Source organism: Antechinus flavipes, chromosome 6, assembly GCF_016432865.1.
Source record: "Antechinus flavipes isolate AdamAnt ecotype Samford, QLD, Australia chromosome 6, AdamAnt_v2, whole genome shotgun sequence".
Classification (NCBI taxonomy): Eukaryota; Metazoa; Chordata; class Mammalia; order Dasyuromorphia; family Dasyuridae; genus Antechinus; species Antechinus flavipes.
In genome coordinates this window covers 210,760,758-210,774,801 of record NC_067403.1, presented here as the reverse complement: position 1 = coordinate 210,774,801, position 14,044 = coordinate 210,760,758, and the positions used below count along the sequence as shown (strand labels likewise).

At 33.4% G+C, this 14,044-nt stretch overlaps 1 protein-coding gene across 4 annotated transcripts in view; it reads left to right on the top strand.

Annotated features, from left to right (window-relative positions):
• The window catches only part of SBF2 (SET binding factor 2), a 464,636-nt gene that overhangs the window by 64,038 nt on the left and 386,554 nt on the right, over positions 1-14,044 (top strand). For all 4 annotated transcript variants that reach the window (XM_051964776.1, XM_051964778.1, XM_051964777.1 and 1 more), the window contains one exon: positions 5,726-5,811. In XM_051964776.1, the coding sequence (XP_051820736.1) occupies positions 5,726-5,811 (86 nt within the window). The remainder of the gene's footprint in view (positions 1-5,725; positions 5,812-14,044) is intronic.

Genomic DNA, 14,044 nt, shown 5'->3' with positions numbered 1-14,044 from the left:
ATCTGTATATTGAGCCCCCTAACATTCATTCTAGTCCTACATCATAAACTGCTTACTGGGGACTTTTAATTGAATAGTACATTGACTTCTCAAACTTAGAAGCTTCATCTCTTCTCTTAAGTGGCTTGATTTGCTCCCCTAATTGCCTCTAAGATAGAATTTTCCAAAATATGGAATGTGTTTCCAAAGGGGGAAAGGAAAAGGGAGATCAAGAAGAGCAATATCTAAAATTACAGGGTTGTGTGGTTTTTTTTTAAAGAACTACTGCATAAATTATATTTATCTTTTTCAGTGAAAACAAAATTCATAGCAAAATCATCATTCCAACTAGCAGTGATGCCTGCAGTGCAATTATTTTTTGATATGTTTTAACTAATCCAGATCAAACTTAAGTCGAGATAGATAAATTTTAAGGTATTATGCATCTTTGTATACCCTAAAGAATTTAGAATAATGGGTAACATGCATTCAACAAATACTACTTGATTGATTGATCAGGAATATTTCATCCTTATAAAAATATTCACGAAAAAAGATTTATGGGAAATGTTTTTCAAACAATGAATAAATCATTGCTTAATTGTTAAAATTTGCAATATTACCTTCCGACTTTAAATCTTGATTGTTTGAGAATTTTTTTAGACTTGCATTATAGATGTTAGTTTAAGGTTTTTAAAAACATGCTTTTTAATAAAATAAGTAGTAGAAACACAAGCTTGCATTTAACAAGGAAAAATAGTTACCATAGCTCAGACAGTGTTATCAATGGTTTGTAAGTAGAGAAACTGTTTATCATATTTCTCATTAATTTGGAATGTAAAATGCATTAACAGTTCACTTCTGGAATTTAAAGGTCATGAAAGAGATGGCATTTTGACCCAAAATGGGACAAAGATTTACATAAGAAAGTTGATGAAGGGACCGGGATTTAGGAACTGATCGTTTTGTAAACAGTACTTAAAGGGGAAGAATGATTTCTGCAGTGGGATTGCTGAGAAAAAAAGTGATGGATTTCTTATGCCCTTTTGTTTAAAGGGAGTGTTCTTTTGTGCTGTGAAAACTAGTAGAGTGTAGTGATAGAGAGCCAGTCTAAAAGACAGATGGACTTGGTTTGAGGTCCTGCTTCTGACACATACTTTGGGCAAGTCACTTCTTTCAGTGGCTGAGGTTGCTGATTAAGGCCCTAAATGGTAGAGAAGGTAGAAGAGAAAAACTTAGCTTAAAAAGGCCAACGTCTCCCATTGCATCACAGGCCTTCTCCAGTTGTCAATCTATATCTTATCACTGGATCCAGATGGCTCTGGAGGGGAAAGTGAGGCAGGTGTACATCCCTTCCTCATTGAAATCTAATTTGCTTGCATGTAATGGCATCACCTCCCTGATATCATGGTCATCTTTAAGAATGAAGGACAAACAATAACAGTTCCCTATACTTCATGAAATCACAGATCCATCCCTATTCTTATCTGTTGTTAAAATTCTTTGGCTAGTTCACTTAACATAAATGTTGTTTCACTTATTGATTATCTGCACATTCGTTAGCCATTTAAAATTTTAAAAATATTTTTGGGATCCTTCCTAACATTTACCCCATAGGAGTTGCCTTTCCTCATAGTCAAGTGATATTTGTTGAAAGAATGAAAATTAATTTGAAATCTTAATATTACACATTGGTAAAAAGAATCACATAATCTAGGGAGAGAACAATTATGGCATTTCTGGATTTGGAGTCAGGAAAATCTGGAATTAAAATCTGACTTTTATTCTTACTGGCTGTATCACCATGTGCAAATTGTGGTGTTTCCCTGAGCTTAGAAGACTTCTATAAGTCTTCATTACCTAAGCTGTAGAATGGCTGTGATCTCAATCTGTGTAGACAGTTTTCACACTAGTAAAATCATGACAAAATAATGTATGATTGTCCCAGTAGGATACATTTTATGTTCTCTTTTTGTTGTCCCTCTCCAGGACAGAAAAAGAGAGTAGTTCTTAGCCATATCTCTTGTTCGTTTGCTTTCCCTACTGCCATGCTACCTTTTCTCTGGTAGTACCCAATTACCTTCAACTTTCACCCTTTTCACTGTAGTCCATCTTACCAAGTTATTTTGCACAACCAAACTTTTTTGTAGTGTAGAGAAATTTGAAACATGTTCTGTTGATGTATACAGTGGAGATAAATTACCTGCTTCTTAGTTTTATTGGTATAGGCTTGAAACACTAAACAATTTCTTTCAGTCTTCTTACCACTTCCCATTCAGTTCCTTATTCTGTTCTCTTGGCCCTAATCCTTGAGAGTAAGGATCTCTTATTTAGGCTTCCCTCCACTCCTAGATCAAGATGTTTCCTATGATGCCTCCCTCCTCCCCTTCTTTTTGTTTCTGGAATAAGTACAAATGGGTGTGCCCCCTTCTTGGGACTCAGACCTCAGATTGACCTTATAAGATAGACTTCTCAGTCTCCTTCCACAGCACTTTGATAATATCAAATCTTCCTGGTTTTCTGTTAAGAATTCTGTTTTTTCTCCTTTTCCTCGCCTTTTAAAGTAGACTCTTCTAAAATATATCTCATAAGGACCTGCATCTAAGAATCAGATAAAACAAGCATGTAAGGGATATGATCTGCATTGCTGAAGAAAGTACTCATGTGGATAAAGACATCAGCAATTTGCAGTTTTGAGCTTTATGTGTGTGAGTACATTTGTGATATAGAATGCTAGGGCAGTTTTCCTTGACAATTTCTTGAAATATATGATGCTTAGACTCTCTTTTCAGTAATTCATAAATTATTTCTTCTTGAACTGTTTTCTAGATCAGTTGTTTTTCCAGTGAGATAATGCATATTTGTTTCTATTTTTTCATTCTTTTTACTTTGTTTTATTGTTTCTTGATGTATTACAGAATCATTAGCTTTTGGTTTACCTCCTCATTTGACCACTTTTACTTTTTAAAGAGTTATTTTCTTCAGTGAAATTTTATAATTCTTTTTCCACTTATCAATTCTGCTTTTTTTAAAAAATAGCTTTTTATTTACAAGTTATATGTATGGGTAATTTTATAGCATTGACAATTGCCAAACCTTTTGTTCCAATTTTTCCCCTCCTTCCCCCACCCCCTCCCCTAGATGGCAGGGTGACCAGTAGATGTTAAATATATTAAAGTATAAATTAGATACACAATAAGTATATATGACCAAACCTTTATTTTGCTGTACAAAAAGAATCGGACTCTGAAATATTGTACAATTAGCCTGTGAAGGAAATCCAAAATGCAGGCAGGCAAAAACATTAGAATTGGGAATTCAATGTAATGGTTCTTAGTCATCTCCCAGAGTTCTTTCGCTGGGTGTTGCTGGTTCAGTTCATTACTGCTCCATTGGAACTGATTTGATTCATCTCATTGCTGAAGATGGCCAGGTCCATCAGAATTGATCATCATATAGTATTGTGGTTGAAGTATATAATGATCTCCTGGCCCTGCTCATTTCACTCAGCATCATTTCATATAAGTCTCTTCAGGCCTTTCTGAAATCATCCTGTTGGTCATTTCTTACCGAACAATAATATTCCATAATATTCATATACCACAATTTATTCAGCCATTCTTCAATTGATGGGCATCTACTCAGTTTCCAGTTTCTGGCCACTACATAAAGGGCTGCCACAAACATTCGTGCACTTACAGATCCCTTTCCCTTCTTTATGATCTCTTTGGAATATAAACCCAGTAATAACACTGTTAGATCAAAGGGTATGCACAGTTTGATAACTTTTTGCACATAGTTCCAAATTGCTCTCCAGAATGGTTGGATGTATGCACAATTCCGTTAACAATGTATCAGTGTCCCTGTTTTCCCACATCCCCTCCAACATTCCGCATTATCTTTCCCTGTCGTTTTAGCCAATTTGACAGGTGTGTAGTGGTATCTCAGAGTTGTCTTAATTTGCATTCCTCTAATTAATAATGACTTGGAGCATCTTTTCATATGGCTAGAAATAGTTTCAATTATTTCTTCATCTGAGAACTGTCTATTCATATCCTTGGATCATTTATCAGGATTTCTTATAAATTAGAGTCAATTCTCTATATATTTTGGATATGAGTCCTTTATCAGAACCTTTGACTGTAAAAATATTTTCTCAGTTTATTGCTTCCCTTCTAATCTTGTCCGCATTATTTTTGTTTGTACAAAAACTTTTCACTTTGATATAATAAAAATTTTCTATTTTGTGATCAGTAATGATCTCTAGTTCTTCTTTGGTCATAAATTTCTTCCTCTTCTACAGGGCTGAGAGATAAATTATCCTGTGTTCCTCTAATTTATTTATAATCTCATTCTTTATGTCTAGGTCATGAACCCATTTTGACTTTATCTTCGTGTATGGTGTTAAGTGTGGGTTGATGCCTACTTTCTGCCATACTAGTATCCAATTTTCCCAGCAATTTTTGTCAAACAATAAGTTCTTATCCCAAAAGCTGGGGTCTCTGGGTTTGTCAAACACTAGATTGCTATAGTTATTGACTGTTTTGTCCTTTGAACCTAACCTATTCCACTGATCAACTAATCTATTCCTTAGCCAACACCAAATGGTTTTGGTAACTGCTGCTTTATAATATAATTTTAGATCTGGTACAACTAGACCACCTTCATTTGATTTTTTTTTTCATTAATTCCCTGAAATTCTTGACCTTTTGTTTTTCCATATGAATTTTGTTGTTATTTTTTTCTAGGTCATTAAAATAGTTTTTTGGGGAGTCTGATTGATATAGCACTAAATAAATAGATTAATTTAGGTAGTATTGTCATCTTTATTATATTTGCTCACCCTATCCAAGAGCATTTAATATTTTTCCAATTGGTTAGATCAGACTTAATTTGTGTGAAAAGTGTTTTGTAGTTTTGCTAATAAAATTTCTGATTTTCCTTTGGCAGATAGATTCCTAAGTATTTTATACTATCAGTAGTTACTTTAAATGGAATTTCTCTTTGTAATTCTGACTGTTGGATTTTGTTAATGATATATAAGAAAGCTAATGATTTATGTGGGTTTATTTTGTATCCTGCAACTTTGCTAAAGTTGTAGATTATTTCTAATAACTTTTTAGTAGAATCTCTGGAGTTCTCTAAGTATACCATCATATCATCAGCAAAGAGTGATAATTTGGTTTCCTCATTGACTACTCTAATTCCTTTAATCTCTTTCTCAACTCATATTGTCAAAGCTAACATTTCTAATACAATATTGAATAGTAACGGTGATAATGGGCAACCTTGTTTCACTCCTGATCTTATTGGGAATGGTTGCAGTTTTTCTCTATTACATATGATGCTTACTGATGGTTTTAAATAGATGCTGCTGATTATTTTGAGGAAAAGTCAATTTATTCCTATGCTCTCAAGTGTTTTTAATAGGAATGGATGTTGGATTTTATCAAATGCTTTTTCTGCATCTATTGAGATGATCATATGGTTTTTTGTTAATTTGGTTATTAATACGGCCAATTATACTGATAGTTTTCCTAATATTGAACCAGCCCTGCATTCCTGGTATAAATCCTACTTGATCATAGTGTATTATCCTGGGGATGATTTTCTGTAGTCTTAGATTTTAGCATCAATATTCATTAGGGAGATTGATCTATAATTTTCTTTCTCTGTTTTCAACCTACCTGGTTTAGGTATCATATTTTACATTATAATTGCAAATTCATCTTGCACTTCTTTATAGGGTCTGCAGAAGGAATGGGAAAAATAATCCAGAGATTTCCACAGAAGGATTGGGATGATACACCTTTTCCACAAGGAATCGAATTGGTAAGTTGTTGCTTTATCACATTTGTTTCCATAAACCTAGGTCTCTGTCATTACATGTAGTCTTAATTAATTTGGTCCTTTAATTGTAACAAACTTCATATTATTGTAATACTTCAAAAAATATAGTTTCATTGGCATGTATAACCTTTCAATAGATAAAGATTGCAACATCTCCATAATGTGGTATATACTCTTCATGAGTAAATGTATTTCAGCATTTAAAAGTTAACTTCCTGTTGGAGAGTCCACACTTCAGGAGTTTTTTTTTGTTTGTTTTGTTTTTTAGTAGAACAATCCCTGGTTCCTATTGTAGCTTTTACAGCTTTAGAACTTGTCAAAATTTGTACTACTCTAGAAAAGTCTTTGAGAACCCTGTGTCATTTGCATATCAGAGAAAGCAATGGATAAGACACTTGTTGAAGGCTACTTCTAGTAATAGCACTTAAAAAAAATACAATTTGATTCAGAGATTCTTCTTTTGCTGCCTTGCTCTTATCATGAATTTCCCTGTAGCAAATCATAAGCATTAGAAATTGTTGAAAGAGAACAAAACCTTACATGCTTTAGAGAGAGGTTATTGTTGGTCCTTCATTCTCACAGAGGACCATGACATCAGGGAGGTAATACCATGCTGTGCAAATGAATGTGCAATGAGGCAAGGCTGTGCAAAGTCACCAACCTTACTCTTCTTCCGAGCCATCTAGGTCTAGTGGCAAGAGCTGAACCTTGAAGGAAGGCATAGATGGTAGAAGGGAGGATGAAATCCCATCTGTCCTTGGGTGGCAACCTAGGCTAAGGCATGGAGGCAGGAGCTGGAATGGGTGTCAGAAACAGAATGGGGAAGGACAAAAAGTAGAATAAAATTAGAAATCTGGCTAGTACCTCATTGTGAAGGGTGTTCATAAAGAAAGAGAGAGAAAGAGACAGACAGACAGACATGTAGAGATACAGATGTAGATGGTTTATATTTAGTGATATTAAGGATACACTGGAATTTCTTGCACAATTGAATGACAAGGTCAGAGATGGTTTAGAAATATCACTATTAGCTGAGTAGAAATATATATAGAAGAAATGAAAGACTTGAGGCAGAAAAAACAATTAGGGAGTTTTTATAGGAGGCAATGGGAGTCTTAACTGAGGCAGGGCTCATATGAGTGAAAATAAAGGGCTGTAAGACATGTTATGGAGGTAAAAATGACAAGTTTTGGCAGCATATTAGATATGGGGAATGGAGATATTGCTGTTGTTCAGTCAATCAGTCATATCTGATTCTTGGTGACCCATGAACCAACTAACTATCCATGGTTTGTTTTTTTTTTTTTGGCCATTTCCTCTTCCTGTTGAGGGAAAGTGATCCATTATATAGTCATAGAGTGAATCCATTGAAGGGCAATCAGAAGTCAAATTTGTGTCATATGAGTAGTCGTTTAAGGAAAAGGAATAGTTAGCCAATAGAACCATAGATTTGGTGAGGATAGTATTTGGAGAATGATGGAAAATACCTGCTAAGTACTTGAAAGGTTCTGGATTGACTAGCTGGCCAACTCTAAAATTCTATGATTCTGAAAAGAAGTGATTTTTAGTCTTTCATATTCTAAATTTTAACTTTTTAATTTGCCATTTTCCCCCATAGTAGTTACCTTATGCTTTTGCTGTGGATGTCCTTTACCAAGAAATGGTGAACTTTTAATTTGGTTGGATTTTAAAAATAAAAATATGAAAATAAGCTTAACCTTACATAATGACTGCTCTTCCAATTTGAAGTTATTTTTATTTTTTGTATATTTTAGTCATACGAGGAAACCACAGACAGTCATACAAATAAATCTAAGTTAATTTTAGGGTGAACATTCAAAGAACAGTAGAATAATAGTATTGCACAGTCATTCTATGGCTTGTAGTCTATTTCTGGACTATGGGAACAAATGTTTTCTGGGGCCAGGTCTTAAAGCATAAGCAAAATATTGATGTTTTACCATTAGTTAGTGTGTAGATGTCTTGAGCTCTAGGACATTTTCTAAATTGAGCAATGGTTCTTAGTATTATGGGGAGAGGAAGGAGAGGAGATGATGAGGACATAATGAGTGAGAGGGTAAATAGCAGGTCTTTCTTGGACTACTTTGACTAGAATATATTGGATACCTTGGCTACTCAATGTTCCATGAAACTAGAGTTCTATGGGAAACTAGAGTTCCAGAGCAGACCAAAAGGTCCTTCTGCTTTCCATCACCATCAGCCCTATTACATTAGAATATATCACACATTAATTTTAAATATTTGAAATTTTATGATCTAGTTTATCAAAGATTTACAGTCTTCTGTTTGTAGAGTACTTTGCTAGGCCCTAAGGGAGCTATGAAATCTGGATAAAACAGAATTTTCGTCCTTGTGGAACTCAGATTTTGGTAGAATATGACACCAAATCATAATAGTTGACATTTCTATAGGGCTACAGTGCTTGCAAAGCTTTCTTTTTCTTTTTTTTTTAATTTTTAAACTTTATCATTTAAAGTTCTGAGTTCCAAACTCTGTTCCTTTCTCCCTCCTTCCCTGAAATGGGAAGCAATTAGATATAGGTTATACATGTGTAGATTTGTAAAACATTTCCATATTATATTATATTTTATACAAGAACACTTGAATAAAAGACAATAAGTGAAAGAAAGTGAAAACTAGTATGTTTCAGTCTATTTTTAATCAGTATCAGTTCTTTTTCTAGAGGTTGATATATGCTTCACCATTAGTCCTTTGGGATTGTCTTAGATCATTACATTGCTGAGAATGGCTAAATCATTCATAGTTCTTTATTGAAAAATATTGCTATTGTTGTGTATAGTATTCTCCTGTTTGTGTTCACTTCACTATACATCAGTTCACGTAAAACTTTGCAGGTTTTTCTGAAATCATCTTGCTTGTCATTTCGTATAGCACAATAATATTCCATCTCTATAATGTACTGCAGTTATTTAGCCATTCCCCAATTGATAGGCATCCCTTTGATTTCCAGTTCTTAGTCACAACAAAAAGAGCTTACTATATAATATTTTTGTACAAAATATTTTTCATTTTTTAATGTCTTTGGGATATACATCTACCATGGTATTGCTGGATCAAAGAGTTTGCACAGTTATAGTCCTTTGGGCATAATTCTAAATTATTCTCCAGAATGGCTGGATCAGTTTACAACTCCAACAGTGCATTAGTGTCCCATTTTTCTCACATTCCCTCCAACATCCAACATTTTCCTTTTTTTGTTATATTAATCATTTTGATAAGTGTGAGGTGGTATCTGAGTTGTTTTAATTTGCATTTCTTTGATTAATAGTGATTTAGAGTGTTTTTTCAAATGACTATAGATAGCTTTGATTTGTTTACCTGAAAATTGCTTGATGGTATTCTTTGACCATTTATCAGTTGGGGAATGAATTGTATTTTTACAAATTTGACTGAGTTCTCTATATATTTGGGAAATGAGGCTTTTAAAAGAGATATTTGTTGCAAATTCCCCTTCTTCCAATTTTCTGCTTACCTCATAATTTTGGTTGCATTGATTTTGTTTGTGCAAACTTTTAAATTTTTATATAATGAAAATGATCTATTTTATATTTTGTAATGCTTTCTTTATCTTCTTTGGTTTTAAATTCTTCCTTTACCCATAAATCTGATTGAGAAACTCCTCCATGCTTTTTTAATTTACTTATGGTATCACCGTTTATGTGCAAATCATGAATCCATTTTAATATATAGTGTGAGATGTTGATCTACATCTAGTTTCTGCCATACTTTTCCCAGCAGTCTTTGTAAAATAGTGTTTTTTGTTTGTATTTGTTTTTGTTTGTTCCATAAGCTTTGATCTTTGGGTTTACCATCTACTTAGATTACTGATTGTAGTTTGTACCTAATATATTCCACTCATCCACCACCGTATTTCTTAGATAGGACCAGGCTGTTTTGATATTTACATTTTATAATACATTTTGAGATCTGGAACAGCTAGATCACTATTTTTTTTCCATCGATGCTCTTAGTATCTTTGAGCTTCTGTTCTTCCAGGTTAATTTTTATTAATATTTTTATAGCTATATAAAATGATTTTTGATAATTTGATTAGTATGACTGGAAAAGTAGATTAATTTAGATACAGTTGTCATTTTTATTATATTAGCTTGATCTGCTCATGATAATATTTTTCTAATTGCTTAGATTTGACTTGTATGAAAAATGTTTTATAGTTGTGTTCATATAATTACTGGGTTTGTCTTGGCAGGTAGATAGAGGCCCAATTATTTTATATTGTCTAGGGTTATTTAAAATGGAATTTCTTTTTCTATCTCTTGCTGCTGGACTTTATTGATAATGCCTAGAAATGCTGAAGATTTTTGTGGGCTTATTTTATAATCAGCAACTTTGTCAAAGGTAGTTTTTTAGTTAATTCTCTAGGATTTTCTAAGTATAACATCATATCCCCTGCAAAGAGAGATAGTTTTGTTTCCTCATTGCCTGTAATATTAAATAATAAAAGTGATAATGGGCTTCCTTTGTTTCACTCCTGATTGTATTAGAAAGGTTTCTAGATTATCCCCATTTCAAATAACTTTTATTTTTTTAATAATGGCTTTTTATTTTCAAAATACATGTAGAGATAGTCCCCTAGACAGCAACTAATCCAAAATATATTAAATATGTGCAATTCTTCTATACATATAACCAAAATTATCATGCCATACAAGAAAAATCAGGTCAAAAAGAAAAAAAAAGAGAAACAAAATGCAAGCAAACAGGAACAACAGCAAAAAAGGTGAAAATATTATGTTGTGATCCATATTCAGTCCCTCTACTCCTCTCTCTGGATATCATTGACTCTCTCCATTATAGGTCCACTGGAATTTTCTCATTATTGAAAAGAGCCATGTCCATCAGAGTTGATCATCACATAATCTTGTTGTTACTATGTATGATGTTCTTCTCAGTTCTACTCACTTCACTTAGCATGTGAATCTCTCCAGACCTTTCTGAAATCATCCTGCTGATTGTTTCTGATAGAACTGTAATATTTCATAATGTATATACACATACCATAATTTATCAGCCATTTCCAACTAATGGGCATCTACTCAGTTTACAATTCCTTGTCACTATGAAAAGGGCTGCTACAAACATTTTTGCACATGTGGATTCTTTTCCCTTTTTTGTGATCCCTTTGGGAAATATTCCCAGTAGAGACTCACTGCTAGATCAAAGAGTATACATAGTTTGATAATCCTTTGGGCAGAATTCCAAATTGCTCTCCAGAATAGTTGGATCAGTTCACAACTCCATCAAATATGTATTAGTGTCTCAATTTCCCTACATTCCCTCCAACATTTAGCATTATCTTTTCTTATCATTTTAATCAATCTGAGAGGTGTGTAGTGGTACCTCAGAGTTGTTTTAATTTGCATTTCTCTAATCAGTAGTGATTTAGAGCTAATATTATTTATAAATATTATTTATCATTGTAAGATAAACTCCATTATTCCTTATATCTCCTCATGGTATTTCATTTTGCTTTTTTCTTAATAGGAATGGATGCTATATTTTGTCAAAGGTTTTTTCTGCATCTGTTGAGATAATCATAGAATTTCTTGCTATTAATAAAGCCCCTTATGCTGATGGGCTGGTTAACCAACCTTGGATTCCTAATATAAATCTCAGCTGGTCATAGTGTATGATTTTTGTGATATATTGTTATAATCTGTTTGCTAGTATGTAATTTCAATTTTTTTAAATCAGTTTTCATTAGGGAAGCTTTTCTAAAATTTTCTTTCTCTGTTTTGACTCTTTCTGGTTTAGATATCAGCACCATATTTGCGTCATAAAAGGAATTTGTAGGACTCTTGCTTATTTTTCCAAATGGTTTAGATAGTATTGGAATTAATTTTTCTTTAAATATTTAGTAGAATTTGCTTGTTAATGCATCTAGGCTTGGGAATTATTTCTTAGGAAGTTCATTGGATGGCTTGTTCAATTATTTTTTCTAAGTTTGAGTTATTTAAGTATTTTATTTTTTCTTCTTGTAATCTGGATAATTTCTATTTTCACTGATATTCATCCATTTCATTTAGATTGTCAAATTTATTGGCATAAGATTAGGAAAATAGCTCCTAACAGTTGTCTTGAAATCTTTCATTTTTGATATGAGTAATTGTTTTTTCTTTTCTTTTTAAAATCAATTCAACCATGATTTATCCATATGGTTATGAGGTCTTTATGTCTTAATAAGGGTCAGTTTTTGTGTAGGTGCCATATAATGCTGAGAAAAAGGTATTTCTTTTTCTATTTCTATTTAGTTTTCTTAAGAGATTTATCATATCTAACTTTTCCAGCATTTTAGTCATCTCTTTAACTTCTTTCTTATTTCTTTTTTGGTTAGATTTATCTTGTTCCTAGAGGGGAAAGTTGAGGTACTCCATTAGTGTAATTTTATTCTATTTTTCCCTGTAACTTATTAAGTTTTAATTTCTTCTATTCATTCAACTTCTTCAAAAATTTATATGCTACTCCAGTTAGTGCATATATGTTTAGTATTGATATAATTTCATTGTCTATGGTATTTTTCAGTAAGATATAGTTTCCTTCTTTACCTCTTTTAATTAGTTCTATTTTTACTTTTGTTTTGTCTAAGATCATGATTACTATCCCTGCTTTCTTTGCTTCAGCTGAAGGATAATAAATTCTCTTTTAGCTCCTTATATGCCTGTAGGTATCTTTCTCTTTCATCTGAAGGATCTTGTAAACAATATGTTGCAGGATTCTGCTTTTTAATTTATTCTGCTATCCACTATTCACATTTATAATTATGATAACTGTTTTCCTCCATGCTATTTTTTGCTTATTTATCCCCCTTCTCTCTCTTCCCACCAATCTTTCCCTCCTCGCAAGTGTTTTACTTCTTCTTCTACTTGGTTTTCTAGTTGTTTGGAGAGCTTTAGAGGGTTTATTCCTCTTTGTGCCATCTTGGCACTAGAAGTCCTGCAAAGCTCTTTCTCCCCAAAACTCTTACAGAGTTTAAAATGTTATCCCCATTTTACAGATGCAGAATTTAAGGCTCTAGAATTGGAAAGGGTGGTCAGGGGCATTATCTTCAGAGGAGAACCAAGTTTCTGAGACTACAAAGATATTAAAGGAACATTAGAGAAAAAGGTCGGTTACAAAAGTTAGTGTGTTAAAACAACAACAACAACAGACTGAAGGTCCCACAAAGGACAATATAAAAGATGGATAGAGTTGGACTGGGTTGACATGAAGGGGCACAAGGAATGAGATAGTAGTAACCAGGGATGGCAGCTTTGATCTAGGCAGTCTTAAACTTAGAATCACAGAGATTGTTATGCTTTTTTCCCAGTAACAATGGTAAAACTGATTTGATTGTTATTCCTTGAGCAAGATTCGGGATGTCAGAGATAGAGGTATGTAAGAATGAGTGGTATTCTCTGCCCAGCTAGAGTCTAGTGTTCCTGATGGGATGAAGCTTAAATTGGAGCCAGCTAGGAGAGTTGAGGCGAACTTTGCCTTGCCTTTCAATTAGAAGCTTATATAGCTGTGATCCAGGGCAAATATCAAAGAGTTTTAGATGGGGAAGTTATGATGTCTGGAGGTCCTGAAAATTGTTGCTCCAGGTAATGAAAGGGAGGCAGAGTTAGGACAAATGGTAAGCTATCTATACTGGTTAGGTCATGTTGATATGACTGAATGGAATTTGGAAGCATCTGAATGATCTAACTCAAAGTTAATCATTAATTAATAAATATCATCTTGGTGAAGGGCCTCTCTGCCAAGGTTCTATTCTTTTTTTTTTTTTTTCAAGGTTCTATTCTTTGCCCTATGTCCCTCAGTATTTTTTTTTAAATCGGTGATTTGGATGAAAACACAAAGGCACACTTGTCAAATTTGCAGCTGAGTTACTTATGTTTTCAATCTCAGGGTCATCTTTGATTCCTTCTTCTCTTTCCCCTTGTCTAAACTATTTCCATATCTTATTTCTTGTACCATGAAAACATTTCCTGTTCCCTCTCCACTTACATAGCTATCTCTCTAGTTTAGGGGTCCTCAAACTTTTTAAATAGGAGGCCAGTTCACTGTTCCTCTGACTGTTGGAGGGCCAGACTATAGTAAAAACAAAAACTATGAACAAATTCCCATGCATGCTGCATATATCTTATTTTGAAATGAAGAAACAAAACAGGAACAA